Genomic DNA, 17,030 nt, shown 5'->3' with positions numbered 1-17,030 from the left:
GTGGCCGAGTTTCCTCCCATTAGCATACGGACTAGAGAATGAATTAGAACATAGTTGTATTGATTCAACTTTAAACACAAGACATTCATAAACAGAATATTCTACCAGTTCAGTTCTGTTCTTTTATTCTCATTAAGAGCATCACCTGCTACGGTGGCTCAACTTTAAGCTTGACCCAAAGAACTTGTTTTGAAATACAACTGTGTGGAAAGGAAGGAAGACTGGACTGGAGTCCATGACTGCTGAAGCTGGGTAAAAATACACGGTGTTCTTAGCCTATCTACTTTTGTATATATTTAAAAAAAGGACTTTCCCAAGGGCTGAGGAAAGCATGGAGAAATTGTATAATTAACTATAAACCTAAAAGATGGACCTTGAAAGTCTTTTTTAATATATTCCAATCTTCTTTATTCACATTCTCTCAACCTTCCCTATCACCCTTACTCCACATTCTCCTGAGTGCCTATTGTTCTTTTCTGCTTTGTGAAGAGCAGCTACCAAGGTACTATTCCAGGGAGCTAAATAGAAAAACCACCTGGCTGGGGTGGCTCAGTGGATTCAGTGCTGGCCTGTGAACCAAGGGGTTGCAGGTTCGATTCCCAGTCCAGGCACATGCCTGGGTTGTGGTCCTGGTCCCCAGTAGGGAGCCCATGAGAGGCAACCACACATTGATGTTTCTCCCCCTCCTCCTGCTTCCTTTCCCTCTCTCTAAAAATAAATCAATCTAAAAAAAAAAAAAAGAAAAAACCAGTTTAGCTCAGGCAACTGTTTTTGGTGAAGGCAGGGAAGACCTGAGCAACATTAAAAGCCTGACAGATATCGAAGAGGAACATGGGTCAACTCAGTGTGCCTAGAGAACCCTGCCACTTCCTTGCAGATGGTAGCAGAGACCAAAAGTCGAGGTACAAATGTGAAAGCAATTGTTCCATTTTTGTAAATGACAATGGCAAGGACTGAGACTGGAAAACTTCCCCAGGTGCTTAACTCTATTTAGTGAATGCTTATCAAGAGTAAATTGAGTGAAGAGAAATGTACCTGACATTGAGTGACATGCATACATACTTCCTGCCTCTGTGGTTATAGTAGAAATTCAGAATTGATACACTTGCACCCTTTTTTTTTAGATGTTATTTTTAGAGAGAGAAGAAGGGAAAGAGAGAGAGGGAGAGAAACATCAATGTGTGGTTGCCTCTCAAGCACCTCCCACTAGGGACCTGGCCCACAACCCAGACATGTGCCCCAACTGGGAATCAAACCAGCAACCCTCTGGATCACAGGCCTGCACTCAATCCACTGAACTACATCAGCCAGGGCTTGTACTCTTTAAAAAATTTTTTTTAAATTGATTTTTGGAGAGAGAAAGAAACATCGATTTGTTGTTCCACTTATTTATGCATTCATTAGGTCTTCATTGTATATGCCCTCACCGGGGACCGAACTTACAACCTTGGCGTATTGGTTTGATGCTCTAACCAACTGAGCTTACTTGGCCAGGGTCAATACATTTGAGGTCTTTAACAAAAATAAGTGATACTTACAATATATATAGCTCCAAAATGGGATATGTCTGTCAAGGCTTAACTATGGTCCAAAAAAACAGACAGAATTTGGACTAGATGATATTAGAGAACTCAGGAAGGACAGTGACTGGAAAAAAGGAGTATGTGAAGTTCAGAAAACACTAAAGATCCATGGGTGCCCAACCATGAGGCCCAGGATGGCTATGAATGCAGCCCAACACAAAATTGTAAATTTACTTAAAACCTCTCTTTTTCTCATCAGTTTTTGCTAGTGTTTGTGTGCTTAATGTGTGGCCCAAGGCAACTCTTCTTCCAGTGTGGCCCAGAGACCCCAAAATGTTGGACACCCCTGTTAGGACTTATTAGTTTTATGTGGCTTAAGTATGTTTTTAAATTGTTAAGCAAATAGATTTCCAGGAAATGCAAGGATCAAATATTAATATCTAACTGCCTAACAGTTAAAAATGTCATAAAGCTTCAATAATTCACCCCTTAAGGACAGTTGTACTATACCTGGATGATAGCTTTTACAAATATTATACTTACAGTAAACTTAGGGAAAAATCTTACCACCCCAGGAAAAGATAGCTTACCTATGCCCTTTCATCATTAGTGTAGCTCTTCTACTAACAAAAAAGAATGGAAACATTGAGATTGAACAGGCCAGTTTTATTATCAAATGTAAATATTCTACAAAAACTCAGTAGTATTGTAAATATTATTGCCTATCAAAGTCTTTCAGAGCTTTGGGCAGACAGCATCTTAAGGCATCAAGTATTAAGAACTTTTTTCTGATCTTAAGTGCCAGTTATCCCCGATTTACAGAGTGGTTTTGTTTTTTGTTTCCTTACTGCAGTTAAAGAGCCATTCCTGGGCAGCTGAAGAGGGGATGTTTGGTTTTCCCAGGTGTTAGTCAAAGTAAATAAAATTAACAGCCATGGAAATCTGCATGGCATTGCATTCAAGCAAAGGACAATATGAGTAACTTAAATGTGCACTAAGTTAATTAAATCCTATTTTCCTTTTTGGAGTAACATGAGGCAGCTGTACTAGCTAGCTAGTGTCTAATATTGCACTTCTGTAGCAAGCATAAACACAGCTAAACACATAGTGCTAAATACCGACAGCATCAGTACCTGCTCTAACCACATCAGTGTTTACCTCTCGGTCTAGCATGCTGACTATAATCCTATGCTTTAAAAAGTTTTAATTATATGACAGTTAAGGAGTTAGAGAAGGTTTAAAGCTATCTTAATATACACAAGTTCACTTCAGTTAGTACACTGCTTTCTAGAATACATTGTTCAAATATTCTCATTTTTGTCGTATTTAAAACTATGGAATTTCTCTTATTAAAGTCCAAACCATCAATAATGGGAAAAGTACAATATAAAATAATACATATGAAGCCACAATATTCAGTTATAGATCAAACTAGAAATGACTAACTATATGTAGCTGCTTCATTTTTGGTTTCGCATTTTGGCCCCTAGTTAATTTATTTACAATTCATACCTGCTGAGAAAAAAGATCCCACTTTTAAACTATGTATGTTTTGTGGTGGGTGTGCTATTTCTAATTTATTCCAAGTTGTTTTAAAAATTAGCTTTGTTTTTTTTTAGCTGTTAAGACATCATGATGGCCAAGAGACTGAGAAAATATTAGTTTTATTTCTAAAGTTTGGGATTCAAGTACTCCAAGAACTTATTCTTGAATTACTTAGTAATAGGGCATGATTGTGTAGAAAGTAAGGAGAGAGAGAGAGAACAGTGGGAACACACAAAAATGAAGTTTCCATAACAGAGTTCCTGGTGGAGATAGTAGACATAAGTGGAGTGTTTTTTTCCCCCCAAGACATCAAACTTAAGAAATACCTATGATGCCATGTTGGCTGGAAGTAATAGAGACATCCAATTTTCAATTCACATTTTAAATGCAACCAGCAGGGAGCTAGGCATGCTGCTTGCTATAACGATTTGGCTTCACTGGCTCAAATTTTTCACTCCACCAAAAGATAGGGCCCAGGCCCCTGTCCAATCACGTTTGCTGAAAATACTGCAGCCTGAGTGTAGACAAACTTCCCCTGATGTTGCTAGACGTTGTCTTGTGTCTGATGGTTTCAGACAGCTTTCAAACACTGAAAAAAATGAAAAGGAAATATTATAGTCTCTAAAGTTGTCAATTCTTAACAGCCATAAAAAATTATTTTGAATTCTAAAAGATCTAAAAGCTTTCAGGTAGTTCACATTTTTATTTTACACACGGTTGGCATTTACACAGCAAATTCTTGGGGAGTACTGTGTTGGCAAATGAAGGTTATGTGATGACTTCCATTTCGATGACTTCCTACCCTTTGGATTATCATGCATAGAATAATGTGTGTGTTTCCACCTCTCTACTTGACTCAACCCATTTGTGGACAGACTGTTTTACTTGGTCCTTAGTCTGGGTCCCTAGGTTATCACAGCATTCCTCTGATATTAGACATTTAATATCATTATTAATAGTAATAAAATATTTAATTATTAAAATACATTAAGACAAATGTGTAACATTGAGTTTCAATAACTTCAAAAAAATATTTTAATTAGTAAGAAGTGCTGAGGCAGGACACTGTAGCACACATAATCTCCCCATGCCAATGACTGTTTGATTAGAAACCTTTAGGTGGGCTAATTTATTTCACCCTCACAACTACCCTATTAGATTAGCATATTTGCCTGGTGGGAAAATTGAGGCAAAGAGGAATTAAACCAATAATTGGCAGATTCAGTATCTAAATGCAGTATTTCACTCATACCCCACATAAAAACTTTAAAATAAAAAACATTGTGCATACTTCCACATGTGAATGAAAATCCAAATAAAAAAGTTCTTCCGAGTTCAGTCCTGCTCATGTGTCCAGTTCGAAATCATGGCCAAGATTAGACTTACTTTAATAACAGATCCAAAAATTGGTACAAATTAAAAATCAAGTAATTTAGAATAGTGAAATACTAACTTCTGGTCAAGATGGAGGTGTAGGTAAACACAGCTTGCCTCCTCGAACAACCACAGCAAAAATTACTACACTACAGAACAAATACTACTACCCAGAATCATCAGAAAATTGAGGTGTACGGAAGTCAGACAATGGAGGAATTAAAGAAGCCACATTCATCCAGACTTGAAGGAGGGGCAGAGACGTGAAGACAAGGAATGGGTAGTCCCACACTCACGTGTGGCAGATAAAAACAGAGAGGGATACCTTGGGAGGGATGGATCCCAGTCCCATACACCAGACTACCCAGGCCAGCGTTCCAGTGGCAGGAAGTTAATAACTTCTGGCTGTAAAAACCAGTGGGGGTTGAGGCTGCAGGAGAAACTGTGGGATTCTCAGACATCTCCTCCTAAAGAGCTTGCAGTGGACTTAGGACTTACACAGACTCACTCACTCAGGGCTTCAGCACCAGGGCAACAGCTGGAAGGGTATCAGTATATACTGAAATATCTGGCATCAGGGTGAGTGCCAGGAAACAGCTTCCTCCAGGACAAAACTCCAGAGGTCAAGTAGCAGCACTGTTTCCTCTCTGAGCCCTCCCCCGCACAGAGCCACAGAGCAGCAACTCAGGTTGACCCATGCTGGTAATAACCTAAGGCTTCACCCCATCCAACTTACTGGGACCCTTTTCTACAATAAGCTGTGCTACTAGGACAGGGAGTCAAAGCAGCTCTGCCTGGTACATAGATACAAACACAGGGAGGCTGCTAAACTGAGGAGACAAGGAGATATGGTTCAAATGAAAGAACAAATCAAAACTCCAGAAAAAGAGCTAAATAAAATGGGATAAGCAATCTATCAGATGCAGAGTTTAGAACACTGGTTATTAGGATGCTCAAAGAACTTACTGGGTACTGCAACAGCACAAAAAAGACCCAGAAAAAAATGAAAGTTACACTAAGTGAAATAAAGAAAACCTACAGGGAACTAACAGTGGAGTGAATAAAGCTGAGAGTCAAATCAATGATTTGGAACATAAGGTAGAGAAAAAAAAACATTCAATCAGAACAGCAAGAAGATAAAAGAATCCAAAAAAAAAAAGAAAGAAAAGAAAAGAGGAGAGGCTAAGGAGCCTCTGGGACATCTCCAAACATATCAACATCCAAATCATAGGGATGCCAGAAGGAGAAGAGGAAAACCAAAAGCAAGAAATCAAGAACTTATTTGATAAAAATAATGAAAGAAAACTTCCCTAATTTGGTGATGGAAATAGATATACAAGTCCAGGAAGTTCAGAATCCCAAACAAGTTGGACCCAAAGAGGACCACACCAAGACATCATAATTAAAATGCCAAAGATTAAAGATAAAGAATCTTAAAAGCAGCAAGAGAAAAGCAGAGTTATGTACAAAGGAGTTCCCATAAGACTGTCAGCTGACTTCTCAGAAGAAACTTTGCAGGCTAGAAGGGACTGGCAAAAAGTATTCAAAGAGATGAAAAGCAAGGACTTACAACCTACTCTATCCAGCAAAGCTATCATCTACAATGGAAGGGCAGATAAAGAGCTTCCCAGACAAGGTAAAGCTAAAGGAGTTCATCATCACCAAGCCATTATTATATGAAATGTTAAAGGGACTTATTTAAGAAAAAAGAAAATCAAAACTATGAACACTAAAATGGCAATAAGTTCACAACTATCAACAACTTAATCTAAAAAAACAAAAACTAAGCAAAGAAGCAGAATAGAAACTGAATCATAGATGTGGAGAGCTTTTGGAAGGTTATCACTTGGTAGGGAGAAGGGGGAGAATTCATGAAAGGGAGAAGGGATTAAGAAGTACAAATTGTGGGACTTCCGGTAAGATGGAGGAATAGGTGGATGCACTGTACTTCCTCGCACAACCAAGATTAGAACAATGATAATTTACAAACAGAATCTCACTCAGAGCTGATAGAGGATTTATCTGAAAGGAAGCCGGACAGCCAAGAAGTTGAAGTAGACGCGTACATCCAGACTGGTAGGAGACAACGAGCTGTGCGGGCGTGGGGCTGGCACGGGTCGGAGGCACGCGGAAGTCAGGGAAAATTTGGCACAAAATCGGCGCGACAGCCATCCGGGGCGCAAGATCGCAGCGGTGATCCCCGAGTGCGCAAGCTGCGGCTGGGGGACCCAGTGAGGCAGCGATTGTGGACCAGGGCAGAGCTCACAGCCCAGGAACCCAAAGAAGGGTCTGAGCCCAGGAGAACGAACTACCGCCATTGTTCCCTCCCGCCCCCGCCCCCACATATAACGTCACAATCTAGCGACAGGGGTGCCCAGCTCCAGAGAACACCTAAGGCTCTGCCTCCCCACCGTAACAAGAGCGACCAGACCGGGAAAAAAAAAAAAAAAAAAAAAAAGAGAAAAGGAGAGACAGGGAAAGACATAAGACATGTTTCCAACAGAACAGATCAGTTCCCCAGGACTCATCCTTTTGAGCGACCAAGAAATAGCCAATCTATCAGATGCACAGTTCAAAATGCTGGTGGTCAGAAAGCTCACGGAATTGGTTGATTTTGGGCGCAATTTAGATGAAAGGATGCAAGTTACCATAAAAGAGATGCAGGAAGATATGCGGAGGAGAGCCAATAGAGACAGGAAGGTATCTGAGTCTCAAAACAATACAGTGGACCAGAAGGAAGATAGAATCAATCAAGCAGGAAAGCATGATGAAATAAGAATTCAAAAAATCGAGGAGAGCCTTGGGAACCTCCAGGACACCTTTAAACGTTCCAACATTCGAATTATAGGGGTACCAGAAGGGGAGGAGCAACAAGTGGAAAAGTTATTTGAACAAATAATAAAGGAGGACTTCCCCAATCTGGCAAAGGGAACAGTCTTCCAAGAAATCCAAGAAGCTCAGAGAGCCCCAAAGAAGTTGGACCCAAGAAGAAACACACCAAGGCACATCATAATTACATTAGCCAAGGTAAAAACGAAGGAGAGAATCCTAGAAGCAGCAAGAGATAAGGGGACAGTCACCTACAAAGGAGTTCCCATCAGACTGTCAGCTGATTTCTCCAAAGACACCTTACAGGCAAGAAGGGGCTGGAAAGAAATATTCCAAGTCATGAAAGACAAGAACCTACATCCCAGATTGCTCTATCCAGCAAAGCTCTCATTTAGAATGGAAGGGAAGATAAAGTGCTTTTCAGATAAGGTCAAGTTAAAGGAGTTCATCATCACCAAGCCCTTATTTTATGAAATGCTAAAGGGACTTATCTAAGAAAAGAAGATAAAGAAAAAGACATGGATAGTAAAAGGACAGCAAACTCACAATTATGAACAACCACACCTAAAGCAAAACCAAAAGAAACTAAGCAAACAACTAGAACAGGAACAGAACCACAGAAATGGAGGGCACATGGAGGGCTAGCAGCAGGGGGGGGTGGGAGGAGGAGAGGGGGGAAAAGGTATAGAGAATAAGTAGCATAGAATGTAGGTTGAAAATTAGATAGGGGGAGGGCAAGAATAGTACGGGAAATGTAGAAGCTAAAGAACTCATGACACATGGACATGAACTAAAGTGGGGGAACGTGGGTGGGAGAGGGTGTACAGGGTGGAGGGGAGAGAAGGGGGGAAATGGGACAACTGTAATAGCATAATCAATAAAATACATTAAAAAAAAAGAAGTACAAATTGTAGGTACAAAATAGACAGGGGGATGTTAAGAAGAGTATAGGAAATAGAGAAGCCAAAGAACTTATATGCACAACCAGTGGACATGAACTAAGCGGTGGCAGGGGCGGGGGGGAGACAGTTGGATGGAATGGTAGGTACCAGGTAGAGGGAGGCAAAGGGGGAAAATTGATACAACTGTAATAGCATAATCAATAAAATATACTAAAAAATAAAAAATGCATTTGCAAAGGAAAAAATAATTTAAAAATAGCGAAATACTATTGCTAGAATTTTAAAATGTGTTTTTTTGTTTTTATTTTTTAATTTAATTGTTGTTCAAGTAGTTTTCTGTCTTTTACTCCCATGCCGGCCAACCCCACCCCCCATTAAAAATGTGTTTTTTATAATTTTTAAATTTTAAAAGTGGTGGTTATTTATCACATAGTATAAAATACTGTGTGTTCAAAGCTTCTTCGATGCTAAATACAGATAAGACTATATCTACCAATGACTTAAAAACACTATTGTCTATTATCTATTTTTACCCTTCTTTTGGCATTATTACTTGAATTTTCCTTAAATAACTGTCTCCTTGCCCTACCTCAAGCCCATTAAGAGGCAACTTTAACACTGAGCACAACAAAAGACTGAGACATAGCCAGTTAGAGCCCTAGGTGTTCCTCGCCATAGTGGTGTCAGAGTAGCACTTAAGCCAGGCCAGTGAAGCCCAATTCCTGGATTGCTTCTGGAGTTGAGATGAAAGGTTGTATGTCAGGAATTGCTGGAGGTACCTCATGGACAGAATCTGACTGAGATTGAGCCCATGGACCCACCCGATTCAGTCGACCCTGGGCATCTCAGTCACCAGTCAACGAAGTCCACACTGCCTGCCCATATTGTTATTATTCTAGTAGGAATCATCACCACTGTAGATGCTTAAAATTACACTTCACATTTTATGAAAATGTGAAAAAGGCCAGGAGAAATAAAAAATATTTAACGTTCCTGAACATGATTTTTAAGCCCAGTGGTATCCAATGGAATTTTAGTATTTTAACAATGAAACGGAAGATAACTAGCTGCTTGCAAAAACACAAACAAAAATAAAGCCCTCAGGCCTGTAAGGAGAAAATGTTTCCTATTCCCCTTTAGCTGCAGAAAAGCAAACACTATTACAAATTTTGAATTTGTAACAGCAAACATCATGAATCTCCTTCCTTTCCAGTAAGCCATCTTAAAACGTTTTATTTTGCACTAAACTGTCATCGAAAGTACTGTGTACAAGGAATGGTTGTAAGATATCTGAATTTCACTAACTGCTGTTATGTCCTTGGGAATGAGCCTAAACCCCTTAAGAAGCCTGAAATCCTGATTATCTCTTTATAGTAATTTTGACATATCTTTTCTGAAAAGTCATGTCTGAGATTTCTTTGTTAAGATAGAGGAACAGTTTCTTCTGCCTTATATCAAAAGTAAAATCCATAACTCAGATTCTTTAATCAAAGAAAGTTTTTTGATAGCCTTTTTGTCATTTAAATCAATAGATTCAACCCTTATTCAGCTGTTCTTGCCCACTAATAAAAATAAATACTGTTTAGAAAAGGAAGAGAGAAACCTTGTCTAATTTTGAAAGCTGCTTATTTACCCAAAGACTAATAGATTTTTTGGACAGTAACTAAAATGTTGTCACTGTAGAATCCCCCCACCCCCAAATCAGTTATATTGCACAAGACAGTGATCATTTTCAATCTGCAAAGTAATCCAAACTATACACTTAAGAGGCCAGGTTTAAAAAATATTTTCCAATAGAAACTACAGAGGTCTTTTTGCATAAATCTTAGCTGTTGTGACAACGCCAGGCTTAACACGTTACAAAAGTCTCCAAAAATACCTGGTATGGACAAAAGTTTTTGCAAAAGGCAAAGGAAATTATGAAGACTTTGTTTTATATTTCCTAACTTCCAGAACTGTAGGAAAGTAAATGTTTGTTGTTTATAACCCACCCAGTCCATGGAATTTTGTCATGATAGCTTAAATGGACTAAGATATTCACCAAATGATCAAGGTTAACATCACCAGTGATGTCACCTGGGTATGGTTCCTCAAATAGTATGTGATGAAAGGGCACTTCACTTCTATGGGTTTCTTCCTAACACCCATTATCCCAGTCTAACCACAAGAAAAACATCAAACAAATTCAAAGTAAAGGGCAGCTCACAAAATACCTAAAGGAAGTATACCTCAAAAGTGTCAAGGTTACAAAAAACACGGAAAGATGAGAAACCAACATCAACTAGGGGACACTAAGAAGACAAGTCATCTAAATGCAACATGGAATCCAAAACTGGATCCTGGAATAGAGAAATAACATTGATGGTGAAATCCGAATGATGACTGGGATGCAGGTAATAGTAAAAAATATTGCCCCTATATCATTGTTAATACACCAACAAAACAGCTATTTGTATTTACAAAGAACTGTATAGTTTCTAAAATTTGTTTACACTCATTCATTTCCCCAATTCCCAGCAAAAAGAGAGAGAGACACACACACACACACATATGTAAAGGAAATTTATGCCCATTTTACTGAGCAGGGAAACATCACATATAAAGAACTGTCATCTCTACATATACATACAATATAGTTACATCCAAGCACTTGTTTACATTTAACTTTATAAGTTCACTCTGACCCTTTGGGACCCTAAGAATATGAGACTTGAAGCTTACAGTGAGTGTGTGTGTTTGTGTGTGGTGGTGGTAGTGGTGGTGAAATACCAAAAACTCTGGCCACCTGAAATTTCCTAACTAGCTACCAACCCTCCTTCCCTGGAGGGCCCCCTATGATCTCCTCAATGGCTTGTGAGATGTCCTTGGAGGTAGTTCCTGGAGTACTCAACTAATATTGACTGGGTTGAGGGGACGAAGCTACAAGAGAAGACAGAACAAGGTGGAAAGCTACTTTTATCTGATCCTATCATCAGCAGTGACATCATTCTTTCAATACATTTTTAGAGCACTATATTATTGGGGCAATAGTTTCCTGTGGCTGCTGTTAACAGATTACTGTGAATTGGGCAGCTTAAAACAATAGAACTTTATTCTCTCACAGTTCTGGAGGCCAGTTGTCAGAAATTAAGGTGTCAGTCAGACTGCACGCCCTCCAAAGGCTCTAGGGAACAATGTGTTTTGCCTCTTCCAGCTTCTGGTGATTGCACCAAAACCCGAAGCCAGAAGTTCTGGATCTTTTGGCTAGCTTCGTTATTAGCTGTATGACTCATCTGTCCAATGGTGTGATGGGAACCTGCCATGATGCCTTACAGGGCCGTGGTAATAGTCAGATGAGATTGTAAATATAAAAGTGTTTTAGTGCTTTAATGCTTTGTGAATGGAAGCCACTCTGTTGGTATAAAGTATGAATTGTGATAAATTTGATATTGATATGAATGAAGAGAAAAATATATATGAATATACAGGGGGGACCCAAACAACCATCTTCTGGAAGGTGAGCCCCTTGTAGTACACGCTTCCCCTGCTCAGTGTTCTAGGAACCCATCCTCATCAGTGTATTAGCTAGATTGTGAGAAGCTGTGTTTGGCTTCAGTGAATTTTTTTTTAAGACTCTTTCAAGGTATTTGTTCATTTCATGATGAGTGATCTACAAGCACACCTGCCCACACCATGCTGGATGTTCAGCAGTTTTTGGCCAAAAAGTGGCACGACCCCCCCTGCTCCGCCCTCCCTATTCGCTGGATCTCACGCCCAGCGAAGTATTTCTATGTGATTTTTTTTGCAATTCTAATATAAAGTCAGATTAACCTGATGTTATTAGGATAAGAAAATGCAAACACCTGGATTTTAGCAAAGCACCTGATTTGTTATTCTATCATGACCCCAAGTTCATAAAGATAAGATAGAATTAGACGTACTGAGTAATGGTTATAAGTCAATTTAGGACATTTCTAATGTAATAGCAAAAGCTTCCATTTATAATAATTTCTTATTCAATATACTTACTTTACAAGACAGTAATACTTATCAAATTCATAGCCATCATTAAGGGCTTGAATAAAGAACATTTGGAAAGATAAAGTACAAACCAAAATGAGTATCAACAGGTTGAATAATGTGTTCTCACCACTATGACCTACACTAGAAAATATCCGATTCTCACTGCTAAGTGCCTGGGCATGGTGCTCTCTGGTAGTACCAAGATATCTTGAAACCTCACTGAAAATGGCAGAAAATCATCACTTCCAAAACTGGAGTTTCTACAACTTCACAATGAGAGAATGGGACCCCAATGGTCATTTCTCAAGGTTAACATTGTATTGGCAACCCTGTTTTCAATTTAGAATCCATATGGTTAAAAGCCCACGGGGTTCTCAGCCATGAAAGTGTCGACAAAATTTGAAAATAACATGTCAGCAATCCAATTTCAGCAAACCCAGTAATACAATAAAAAAGAAATAAGCCACACCAGTTCCTGGACATGTCCCTACACCTCCATTTCTTGAGGAGCCTCACCCAGAATACAGTGCTCTTAAAGGAAAAAAAATAAAATGACTCATTTCAAAGACACTTTACCAGGGTTCCTTTCCTCCAGATTTAGTTTTAGAAGAGGAAAAAGATATACAACAAAAACCTTGCAATCACTTTGGAATAAATCACATTCAAAGTATATCCAGATGAACCTTAAAAACATTACACTAAGTGAAAAGCTAGTCACGAAAGGAAAAATACTGTATTATTCCACTTATGAGGTACCTAGAATTGTCAAATTCATAGAAACAGAAAGAGGAATGGTAGTTGCCAGGGGCTGGGGGAAGAGGTAAATGGTAATTTATTGTAAATAGAGTTTGAGAAGATAAAAACGTTCTGGAGCTAGACCAAGTGATGGTTACACAACACTGTGAAATGTACTTAATACCACTGAAATGTACACTTAAGATGGTAAATTTTATGTTATGTATATTTTACTGCAATTTTTTTTTTTAAAAAGGCAACTGGAAAAAAGAGTCTATCCAACTCAGTAGAATTAATATATGACTCAGTGATTCCACTCAGATACACACTCCCCCAAATTAAAAACTTAAATTTACTTGTGCATAAATGCTAGGATCAGTACTATTCACAATAGCCAGAAGGTGGAAACAACACAAATGCCCATCAGTGGATAAACACATAAAGAAAATGTGTTATGCCTGTACAATGGAATATTATTCAGCCATAAAAAGGAATAAAGCAATGATACATGCTACAACACAGATGAACCTCAAAAAATTAGAAGTGAAAGAAGTCAGTTACAAAGAGCTCACATTTTATATGAAATATCCAGAATAGGCAAATCCATACAAATGGGAAGTAGATTGGATTACTTGCCAGGATTTATGAGCAGGGAAAATAAGGAGCTAAAAATGTTTTGGAACTAGACAGAGATGGTTGCTGTACAATGTTGTGAATGCACTAAATACCACTGAATTATATACTTTAAAATGATTAATTTTATGTTACTTGATTTTTATGTCAATTTTTTCTAATTCTCTTTTATTCTCTTCTTCAATTTTTTATTGTTTATTCTGTTACAGTTGTCCCAATTTTCCTTTTGCCTCCCTCCAACCAGCTCACTCCTCTTTCCCCTAGGCAATCCCCTCCATTGTCCATGTCTCTGTTGTCCATGTCCATGGGTCATTCATACATGTTCTTTGATTAATCCCTTCCTCTTCCTTCCATCATTTCCCCCTTCCTCCTCCCCTCCTACAGCTTATCAGTCTGTTCCATGTTTCCATGGCTCTGATTCTATTTTTCTCATTAGTTTATATTGTTCATTAGATTTTAGTTATGAGGTCATATGGTATTTGTCTTTTGCTGACTGGCTGATTTCACTTAGCATAATATACCTATTAAAAAAAAACATTCCTAACTTACAGTCCACATGAGCTACAGCAAGTGAATTTCCAAATAAAAAGGTTTCCACTAATCCCAAACAACATACTATTATGCATAAATGTTGCATAGGTATTATCTACTTATATCCACTCCCGCCCCCCACAGGATTTCTGACACTCTTACATCATGCTAAAGAAAAGAGGAAACCTCATACCTGATTCCTTAAAAACACTTTTGGATTCTTCACTTTTTTTTTTGTTTGGCCCTTTATAATTTACCTTTCATATCACAGAGCCTTACCTTCTTCTCTGAGGATGGTCTAACTGGTGGGGCCCTTAAATACAAACCCATTCTTTGGGCAGAGTCCTGGCCTGGTCATTTGTGTGTACAAGTCCATCCTCGGTTGCATACTAAAATGCAAGTTAAAACAAACAGGATCAAAAGATGGACAAACTGTCACTATGGATGATTAGAATCTCAACTGAATACATCTATCAACAGAATTACAGGATATTTAGATGATAGAAAACAAGTTAACATTGGTACAAGCCATATACACCACTGTTAATTCCAAGTCTACAATTGTTACTTAACATGTCTAAATACCTTAAAAACCCCTTCTAGGAGGAAGGTTAGATTGAACGCATAGATTAAAAGTAAATAAAGAAAGAAAGAGAACACCAAACCACAATAAATATCACCAGAACTTCAGATCCTGCTAACAAGTACAGTTTCCATGATACCACAGGTATGACTACATATCAAATATTTGAGCAACTATTTGCAAGTATTGTAAAATAAGCCCAATATGTCCAAACAACCCTGTGAACTTTAAATGGTATAGATGTTATTTGTAATACTGATCTAATCTCTCTGTAGGACAGCAAGTAAAAATCTTAGTAGTGAAAGGACCAAAGTGACAACAATTAAAATCAGTATTTAGAGGAGAAACAAAACTAGCACTTAATGAAAATGCAAAATCACTGACAATAAAATAAAATAAAATAAAATAAAATGCAAAGAGCTAATGAAAAACTTAAAGGGGAGTTATCTAAGGATTTTTGAGAGTGCATTTCAGAATAACAGACCCATCGACTAGAATATAAATGCAGATTTATTTTCATTACTAGGATATTTTCATAACCAAATACTTTCATGGTAGTCTGTCTTCATAAATCCAGTCCTCATTCTATTGATTTCACTTATCAAAACAGGCCTAACTCATGTACTCTAACTTTGTAAGACTGCAGATTCACTAGCAGAACCCATGCCCTGCAGCTTGCTTATTAGGCCACTGGAAGTCTTCGCTTTGTGGAAATCCTGCCCCTTTCAGCTTCATACCCCTCAAACCCCTAATGAAGTATGAAAAACTTAAATTGGAGTTGTTTTATAGAAGGAATTTTCCTGAGGGTAGGGGAAACATACATCCAAAAATTGTATTGAAAGATAATGTATGTATAGAGAATGACATACCATTATAATATCAATATTTTTTTTAGTCTTTAAAAAGAGAGAAGCATTGATTTGCTGTTTCACTCATTTATGCATTCATTGGTTGCTGTTTGCATGTGCCCTGATTGGAGACTGAATCCTACAGACCCTGGCTTACTGGGATGATGCTCTAACCAACTGAGCTATCTGACTAGGCCAAGATATACAAACACAGAATCAAACCGTCAAGAGATTTCATTCTCTCAACCAATTATTACCAAGGAATTGCTTAATATAAGTAAATTATATAATTGTGTAAAATGAATAAATGACCAGAAATCAACGAAAACCTCCCATTAAATGAGCAACATCAATAAATACACAGTAATTAAAGATTAAAAATTCATCCTCTGAATTGGTCTTTTGACCAAAAGTTATCAAAAGAATCTGGAATTCCATAGCTAGTGGCTATTTTCTTCTCTCAAAATAATTGAGAACAGAAAATAGTAAGAAAAGCATGAAGTCTTAGAGAAAGTAGAAAATATGAACTTTTATGTAATAGTGATATGATATTGGGTTAGGTACAAATGGTTTTGAATATGTGCATTGAAGACATTGGAGAAAACTGACATACTGAATTGAAAAATTGAGGTCCCTACATAATCCTAACTCATTAGGTCAGCTCATAAATTCCAAGCACTTCAGAAATGAAGACCAAATGCCTTGAGATAAAATCATTTTGCACAGCCTTTCTGTTTCTGATGATCCCAGATAACTCTACCCCAACCTTGAATGGTTCCTAGGAGCTACTGGGAGATGAACTGCTGCAGACTGAAGTCATTTTATCTCACTTTAAAAGTATGTCAATCTTTTAGCCACAAATCCAGAAATAATCGTTATTACTTATTTGTGGTAGAATAAATACCTGCAAAAGCCAACTTGTATGTATGACTGCTTAATTCCATTCAGTGTGAATGTAAAAGTCAAAATAAACAAGAAATGAATTCAGCTGACCACTAAAACCTAAAACTTTGCTTGCACTTTCTAGAATGAAAAAACAATTGGGGGAAAAAATACAACACTCAAATGTTTACTCCACAAGATTAAGCAACCTTTTAAGTAGGCTTTGATAAAATTCTCTATTTCTTTTATAATGTAATAAATCAAAGTTTGGAAAGTAACTTAAAAAAAAAACTCTGCAAGAGCTTATTTGTTTAGGGATGAAGTAAAGTGGCTACTGATCTCTGAAAAAAAAATTGTACTTCTGGTAAGAATGTCCACTTTCATTTAGTTTTTCACCATCAGACATAGATTTCCTTCATTTGTCAGAAAATTTCCTTTGTATGTTAAAAGCCCTCAAAGACCATTATGGTAACTTGGTAGGTCTGGGGCAGCCCCAGGGAGGTAATTTTAGTTGATCTCCGCAATCCTCCATGATTCATGGACGCCAAGCTTGTAAACCCACTCTCATAGTGAGACAGCCTCTGCAGGAACAGCCCTTAAAATGCCCAACTCTAAATGACCAAGGGCTATTTTAGGATTTGAC

General features: G+C 38.0%; 1 protein-coding gene across 4 annotated transcripts in view; it reads right to left on the bottom strand.

The window, feature by feature from the left end:
* Positions 1-2,168: 2,168 nt before the first annotated feature.
* Positions 2,169-17,030, bottom strand: part of ESRP1 (epithelial splicing regulatory protein 1) — a 56,983-nt gene continuing 42,121 nt past the window's right edge. For 3 of the 4 annotated variants that reach the window (XM_045861443.1, XM_045861445.1, XM_045861444.1), the window contains 2 exons: positions 14,354-14,463; positions 2,169-3,657 (listed from right to left, as the gene is read on the bottom strand). In XM_045861443.1, coding sequence (XP_045717399.1) covers positions 14,389-14,463 — 75 coding nt within the window. In that variant the 3' untranslated portion in view covers positions 2,169-3,657; positions 14,354-14,388. The remainder of the gene's footprint in view (positions 3,658-14,353; positions 14,464-17,030) is intronic. The other variant, XM_045861447.1, reaches the window with a different exon arrangement.

This window comes from Phyllostomus hastatus, unplaced genomic scaffold, assembly GCF_019186645.2.
Source record: "Phyllostomus hastatus isolate PE091 unplaced genomic scaffold, TTU_PhHast_1.1 phas_scaffold_21, whole genome shotgun sequence".
Lineage (NCBI taxonomy): Eukaryota > Metazoa > Chordata > Mammalia > Chiroptera > Phyllostomidae > Phyllostomus > Phyllostomus hastatus.
Note: the sequence above shows the minus strand (reverse complement) of the source record. Positions and strands in the feature narration are given on the sequence as shown.